Genomic DNA, 7,609 nt, shown 5'->3' with positions numbered 1-7,609 from the left:
GGTACCGATTCTGAGGCCACAGTATCCCGGTCGTGGCTCCCCATGCCGTGTTGTTCTCGGAGCAGGAGTTGGTAGCACAGTGAGGCATGGGCGTCAACCATGTGCATAGCGGTGGGCACAGTGGTGGGTAACCCCTGTCCAGTCCCGCCCCTTGTCCTGTCGGCCATTCCATTGTACTATGCCGAGCATGCAGCCGATGTCAGTGGCAGCAGTTGGCTGAGTTAATGCGACGCGACGTTTGGTCAGAGGGACAGGTGAAGGAAGAGGCAGCAGAGTGTTGCCGAGCCCGCCTCACGCGAGGCGGAGGGTCGGCGACCCGGTCGAGGCCTGCGACGAGAGGGGGTCGGCCGAGGCCTTCGATGGGGGATCGCCCGAGGCCAGCGGTGAGGGGGCCTCAAGCGATACGGAGAATTGGCCGAGGCCTTTGGTGAGAGGTCGCCCGAGGCCAGCGATTGTTAGCTGGTTTCGATCTTTACGAAGTCTAAGCAGTCGTTTTTTGGTTCTTGCTTAGGGTACCCCTTCTCGTGGTATCCGACAGTAGCCCCCGAGCCTTGGGGGGAGTGGAGGCACTCCCCCTGAGGTTTTGACGAGAATTGGCTCTTGATAGTTCCTGTCAGGATGGTGTTTTGTACTCAGGGCTTCGGTGGGTGTGCGCGAGCGCACCCGCCGGGTGTAGCCCCCGAGGCCCTGGAGGAGTGATTTCACTTCTTCTGGGGCTTTTGTCTCTTTCAAGTGAGGGGTTTTCATTGTGTTTGCCGAGCCTGTGGATGCGAGTTCGGATCACTGGGCCTCGACGATGCTGTGGGAAGAGCCCCTTAGCCTCTGCCTGGAGCGAGAGGGCCGTCAGGGGTTCCCTCGGCTTTTTGTACGACCCTCGTGCTTCCTTTTCGCTCAGAAGGAGGGGTGGAAGATGCCATGCTACCCTCGGTGGGCGCGAGCGATGGCATTTTCGGTGAGCTGTTATCGGGTAAGTCCGAGTGGAGGCCCGTACCCCATTCACTGGGGGTCGGCTAGCGGTCTGGAGACGCGCTCCAAGAGTACCGGAGGGTTTCTCTAGTGGGTGCCAAGGCCATTCGCTGGGCCTCGGTGGCTCAGTGCCTCCATATGGTGGGATCCCATTCAGAGACCTCCCTGCCGGTCTCGGACACGACACAGGGCGTCCCAAGCGTTTGCTTGGGCCTCGGCCTCGTATAGGCTCGCTCGTAGTTGCCCCTAACTCTGTTGCCCTGGGGCGGCTATTGAAACCCCTAAGGGCCCAACCTTCGAACCCCTGGACCGTAATGGGCTTGGGTCGCTTGCCTTTATCTTGGGTGCAGGAAGAGCCCCTGAGCCTCCGCACGGAGCGAGAGGGCGGTCAGGGGTCCTTTTGACTTTTTTGTCCGTCCCCCATACGTCCTTTTCGCTCGAACGGGGGGTTGTTTGCCGAGCCCACTCGTGTGCGAGCCTGAGCCACTGGGTCTCGGCAAAGTTGCAGGAGGAGCCCCCGAGTCTCTCGCACGGAGCGAGAGAGCGGTCAAAGGTCCCCCTGGCTTTTGGTTCGCCCCTCACGCATGAGGGTTTGTCTGTCGAGCCCCCCTTAGGTGCGAGCCTAGGTCACGGGGTCTCGGCGTCTTTGTAGAAGGAGCTCCCTAGCCTCTACACGGAGCAAGAGGGCCGTTAGGAGTTCTTCTGGCTTTTTGAACGACCCTCGCGCTTCCTTTTCGCTCGGAAGGAGGGTTTGTTTTGCCGAGCTCCCTCGTGCGCGAGCTTAAGTCGTTGGGCCTCGGCAATGTTTTGCAGGAAGAGTCCCTTAGCCTCTGCGTGGAGCAAGAGGGCCGTCAGGGGTTCTCTTGACTTTTTGTTCGACCCTCGTGCTTCCTTTTTGCTCGAAAGGAGGGGTGGAATGTGCCACGCTACCCTCGGTGGGCGCGAGCGATGGCATTTCCGGTGAGCTGTTATCGGGTAAGTCCAAGTGGAGGCCCGTACCCCATTCGCTGGGGGTCGGCTAGCGGTCCGGAGACGCGCTCTAAGAGTACCGGAGGGTTTCTCTAGTGGGTGCCGAGGCCATTCGCTGGGCCTCGGTGGCTCGGTGCCTTCCTACGGTGGGATCCCATTCGGAGACCTCCCTGCCGGTCTCGAACGCAACACAGGGCATCCCAAGTGTTTCGCTTGCTTGGGCCTCGGCCTCGTACAGGCTCGCCCATGGTCGCCCCTGACTCTGTTGCCCTGGGTAGCCGTTGAAACCCCTAAGGGCCCAGCCTTCAAACCCCTGGACCATAGTGGGCTCGGTGCCCAGTTCCTTTGCCTAAAAGGAATCGGGTGGGGGTTATTTCTCTCCCTATGGCTAACAACGGCAGGCGCGTCTTTTGAGGCGGCTTTTTCGGGGAGGCGAAACGGCGCCTGCTGCTGCTGTGGTTGGACGCAATGTGGTGTCAGCCGACGGGACGTAACCGTATGCGCAATTAATGAGGAGGGAGTGGGCGCGTGGGCGGTAAGACCGGATCTGGATAACCACAGCGAATTTTTTGGGGGTAACTTCCCCGATTTCATCGCCCATGATTTGCTCCCTTCCCTGCATAAATACGAAATGAGCCTCGCCCCTTCTCCCCTTACCTTGCCTGTGTCTGCCTTTGCTGCCTTCTAGCTGTTGCTAAAGAAAAACAGAGAGCACCGGGAAGAAGGGAGAAAGGGGGGAGTGAGAGGCAGAAAGCGAGCCTTACCACGGTAGTCGCGACCTCCACCGCGCGCATGGCCAACGTCGTGGTCCTCCCGGTGGACCCATGGGATCGGTCTGATGTGACCGTGGGAGTGCTGCAGTCGCTCATCGACATCGGTCTCCTCCGCCCGATCACCGATCCCAGCAGGCCAGAGTGGATGGCTCCGGGAGGCGAACCAGAGCCGAGGCCTCGCGACGGCTACATCGTGAGCTTCATGTCCTTCCACGAGCGTGGTTTCGGCCTTCCGGCGGATCAGTTCATGCGGGCGCTCCCGCATTACTATGGCATGGAGCTCCACAACTTCAACCCCAACTCCATTGCGCAGGCGGCCACCTTCGTCGTCGTCTACGAGGGGTACCTGGGAATCCCTCCCCATTGGGAGCTGTGGCTTCACCTGTTTCGGGCGACGCATACCACCAGGCCGACGGGTATGACGGGTATGAGGAAGGCGATGAGGACCGGCGGCTGCACTCTCCAAGTGCGTCAGGACCGGCTGAACCTCTATGTCCCAGCCCAACTTACATCGTCCAATCATCGCTGGTACTCCAGCTGGTTTTACCTCCGCAACGATGATGGTGGGCTTCCACCTTATACTAGGAGGGTAGTGGAGGTTCAGCCGGAGCACTAGCGGTATGGCGTCCCGAGCGAGGAGCAACATAGGCTACGGCCACTGCTAAAGGCGCTGGAGAGGTTGCGCGATCATGGCCTTACGGTGGCAGTGGTGATGGTGGCCTTCCATCGCCGGAGGGTGCTGCCGCTGATGGCGCGGCGGTGATGTTTGTTCGAGATGACGCCGGACGAGCCGATCGATGGCATCCGGATGTCTGCCGCGCCCCTCTCCGACGAGGAGGTTCTGCGCTAGGTGAACGAGGCGGTCGAGGGGTGGCAGAAGATTGGCAGCCTGTCCCCGTTCCCGATGTGCCCGACGCCGGGGTACCTTTCCCTGGTGAGTTGTGTGCGGCTGCAGCCTCCGAGGCCTCCTTGTTCCTCTCCTTGGCCTGAGCCCTTATTCGTATTCATTGTTTTTTGCAGGGGATGAGGGACATACGAGCCTCCCCACCGCCTATCCCTGAAGACACACAACGGCAGGCGGCGAACCGGGCGTACGCAGAGGCCCAGAAGAAGAAGAAGGATGCTAAGACGGCAAAACGTAAGAAGAAGATCGTTGAGCGCGATGCTCTGGAAAAGCATCGCCGGAAGCAGAAGCTCGAGGGTCTCCCAGTGGAGGCGTCTCTGTTGACGTCGGTGGAGGATTCGAGCGGCGACGATGGTGGTGAGGTGGAGCGGGGTCCCCTCGACCGCCTCCCTGACGTCAGGGAGATGGTTCTTGGGGCGTCGGCGGGCGGTCCGGCATCCCAAGGAGGAGGAGGAGACGGTGACTCGGGGCAAATGAGCACCCGCCCCGCGGCTGAGGCCGATACGCCCGAGACGAGGGCGTTGGGAAAGCGCACCGTCAGTCGGCTGGGCTCGACGGCAGAGGTGGAGCAGGTGGCTGTGGGGCCGGCTCCACCGGGGGTTGAGCGAGCGCCGGAGTCTGACGAAGGTCGGCCAGCCTCGGCGGATACGGGGGCCGTGCCACCACCACCGTTGTAGAGGAGGGACGCGGTGAAGAAGCGGTTGGGCATCCGCTCGGGGTGAGTATTTCGCTAGTGAAGTCTTTTAACATCTCCTACTTTTGTTTTGGTCACGGGTCTGACCGTGTTTTGCCCTCAGCAAGAAGCGTCAGGCGGAAGTGCCTGCCTTTGCGCCACGCAAGGCGCTCAAGGTGGGCATGGGTTCCATCGCCCCAGGGGCGGTGGAGGTACAGGAGTTGGTTGCCCAGGTAGGGGCTACCCAGGCGGCCGTGGGGTGAGAGGAGGAGGAGGAGCCTACACTCCGCGAGGCCGTAGCACCTGCAGCTGTCAAGGCCACTGTGGGTGCGGCCGAGACCCCCTCGGTCGTGGAGGCCACCGAGGGCGAGGTCAAGGTCGAGGCCCCCACGGTCGCCGAGGCCCTCGGGACCTCAGGGGCCGAGGTGGTGGAGATCGCGGCGCCTGGGAACTTCAGGGCCAAAGTGGTGGAGGCCGGAGTGAGCGCGGCGAGGGCGGCGGACCTCGAGGTGGAGACGGAGGCGAGGCAAGCCTCAACCCTGCCACCAATTCAGAGCGTGCTTCCGGTACAAGGGAGCGCTCGGGAGGCGGAGGTCCGCCCGTTCCCTGCCGACAATGCTTCCTGGGGGAAGGGGGTGGCTGATGCCGGGGCGGCCAGTGCCGTGGAACAACCGGCTTCGGCTTTGGGTGAGGGAAGTGCGGCCCTCGTGCGAGTGTGGCCTGAGCCATATGGGTGGGATCACCCGCGCGTCTGGTGGTGGAGCCGAGATGACCCCGAGGGGGAGCCCATCTTTGCACTTGAGGACACGGCCGAGGGGGGTCGCTGGGACACCCTCGAGCAGTACCACAGCCTGGCAGAGCGGTCGCTGCGGACAGCGCTGTGCGTCGTGGCCAATGACCTGCCCAGGGTTTCGCAGGTACGTATCCCCCTTTTCTCGTGTGATGTCATCTTTCTCCAGCTTTATTTGTAGTGCTCAACTTGTGTTCTGCCTATCCAGGAGCTCGAGGCCCGGTCCTTCGGGAAGTCGCTATTCCTTCGGTGGGAGAGGGGCGTCTGGGATGAGCTCTGTCGGCAGAGGGAGCTGCTCGCCCACGCTAACGAGCTTCTGTCAGCGTGGAGCACAGAGGTGGAGGATCTTTGTCTTCGCTGTGACAATCGAGAGGCTGAGGCGGCCATGGCTCAGGGGCAGGTCGCCCCTTTGGCGGCACGGGTCAAGGAGCTAGAGGAGGAACTGGCCCGGGTGGCCGACGAGCGAGACGCCTCCAACTCCCGGGCGGAAGAAGTGAGGGCCACCGCCATAGCCACCGCCGGGCAGCTGGGTGTGGAGCAGCAGGCGCACGAGCTAACGAAAGGTGCCTTGGCAGAGGCCACCAAGGCGGCCAAGGCTTCCCAAGGTGAGGCCCTAAAATGGAGGGAAAAGGCCGAGGGTGAGTCCTGTTCCCTTTGTCTCGTTCGTCTTTTCACGCGTTCGACACCTAACTTCTTGTCGCGACGCAGAACTGGAGAAGGAGGCTTCCTGGGCAGCCGAGGCCTCTCGAGTTGAGGTCCAGTGCTGGAAGGAGAAGGCCAAGGGTGAGTCTCGTAGGCCTTGTGCCCCCGTTTGGCCTATTTTCTTTGACGCTTAATCCCATTCTACTTGTTTTAGCGCAGGGTTTGATGATGAGGTCTCGCGGTTGACCGAGGCCTCCGTCACGCTACAGACAGTGCTCGATCACGAGATCGAGGAGCACGAGGTGCTGCAGAGTGCAGCTCGCACTGTCTGCGAGGCCCTGGAGATGGAGGGGGTTCAATCGGACAGCTCCCTTAGGAGCCGCCTGACTGTGTTGATTGGCCAAGCGCGTCAGCGACTACGAGAGGCGCTACACACAGGCGTCAAACGCGCCCTGGCCGTCGTCTCCTCACACTACGCCGGCGTCGACATCGAAGGCATCAGTGATGGCTATGTCCTATCCAAGGATGCCGTCGAGGCTGAGGAGGAGCTGACGAAGCTGGAAGCGGCAGTCGAGGGCCCCGGCACGGCGTTGGCGAAGCTATTCGAAGAGGAGGTGGTCCCTCCTTCGCCGTCTGCCGACGCGGGAGACCCTACGCCTTGACCTGGGCCGAGGGGGCCATGTAATAAGTTAGATTTATTACTGTATCATGACGTTTGTGGCCATCGAGGCCTTTGTGAGGCGCTTGTATATATACATTTTTTCTAATCGCTTTATTGTATTTTCGAGCCTCTGTCCTCTGTCTCGCCTCCGAACGTATCATCTGTAAAAACTCCCTTGGAGCCTATGTCATCCCTCGGGTAAAAGGTGGTGAGGGAGTTGTCGTAGCCCAGAGGCGTAGGTCATTCTCATGGCTCGGCCGGCCTTTTAGCCTTGAGACATACTTTTGGTCCTTAGGTTCTTTACAAATGATCTATTAGAGTGCGCTAGAGAGAGTTTGGTGTAGGGATTTAACTGAAAATCGATTAAGAAATGGTGTCTGGGACTTAGGGGGGTTCCCTCCCCCCTAGCCCCCGTGGGAGGTTCGGCCATGCGGAGGCATGGCCGAGTCTCCCTTGAAGCGTTATCGTAAAGCGTTTTACCTTCTGTTCTGATTTCTAGACAAGTCCTTTTGAAAAAAAACCCTCAGAGCCTGGGCTGCCTCTCGAGTGAAAGGTGGTGAGGGAGTTGCCATAGCCCGGAGGCGTAGGCTTGTCTCTCAGCTCGGCTAGCCTTTTGCTCTTGAGGCAAACCTCTGGTCCTTAGGTTTTTTTTTCGACTTGTCCTGGTACGGGACAGGTTCCCCTTGATGGGGGTTTCTCAAAAAATTAGAACAACTAAAGATGCTTCTTTAATGTATTTTGAGAAACAAAATATACAATGCTCGGAAATTTAAGGGTAGAAGCGACGTAGCTATTCTATGTTCCAAGCATTGGTGAGGACTTCGCCCTTCTCGTTGGCTAACTTGTAGGTCCCGGGCTTCAGTACTTGAGCGACGATGTACGGCCCTTCCCAGGGTGGGGTCAGCTTGTGGTGGCCCTTGTTGCTCTGCCTCAGCCTCAGCACCAGGTCGCCCACCTTCAGGTCTCGGCTTCGGGCGCGTCGGGCTTGGTAGCGTCGTAGGGCTTGCTGGTACCTGGCTGAGTGTAGCAGCGCGACGTCTCGGGCCTTCTCTAGTTGGTCGAGGGCGTCTTCGCGGGTAGTGCGGTTGCTTTGCTCATTGTATGCCTATAGCCTCGGGGAACTGTATTCTATGTCAGTGGGGAGGATGGCCTCGGCTCCATAGACCAGGAAGAACGGTGTGAATCCCGTGGCTCGGCTCGGGGTGTTTCTTAGGCTCCAGATGACTGACGG

General features: G+C 60.2%; 1 protein-coding gene across 1 annotated transcript; it reads left to right on the top strand.

The window, feature by feature from the left end:
- Positions 1-3,483: 3,483 nt before the first annotated feature.
- LOC136536546 (basal body protein 10-like) lies at positions 3,484-6,379 on the top strand. The gene is made up of 6 exons (XM_066528800.1): positions 3,484-3,546; positions 3,729-4,239; positions 4,595-5,202; positions 5,284-5,680; positions 5,784-5,858; positions 5,937-6,379. Exons 1-6 carry the CDS (start codon positions 3,484-3,486, stop codon positions 6,377-6,379), a joined length of 2,097 nt encoding a protein of 698 aa, XP_066384897.1.
- The last annotated feature ends 1,230 nt before the right edge of the window (positions 6,380-7,609 follow it).

This window comes from Miscanthus floridulus, chromosome 2, assembly GCF_019320115.1.
Source record: "Miscanthus floridulus cultivar M001 chromosome 2, ASM1932011v1, whole genome shotgun sequence".
Taxonomy (NCBI): domain Eukaryota; kingdom Viridiplantae; phylum Streptophyta; class Magnoliopsida; order Poales; family Poaceae; genus Miscanthus; species Miscanthus floridulus.
Note: the sequence above shows the minus strand (reverse complement) of the source record. Positions and strands in the feature narration are given on the sequence as shown.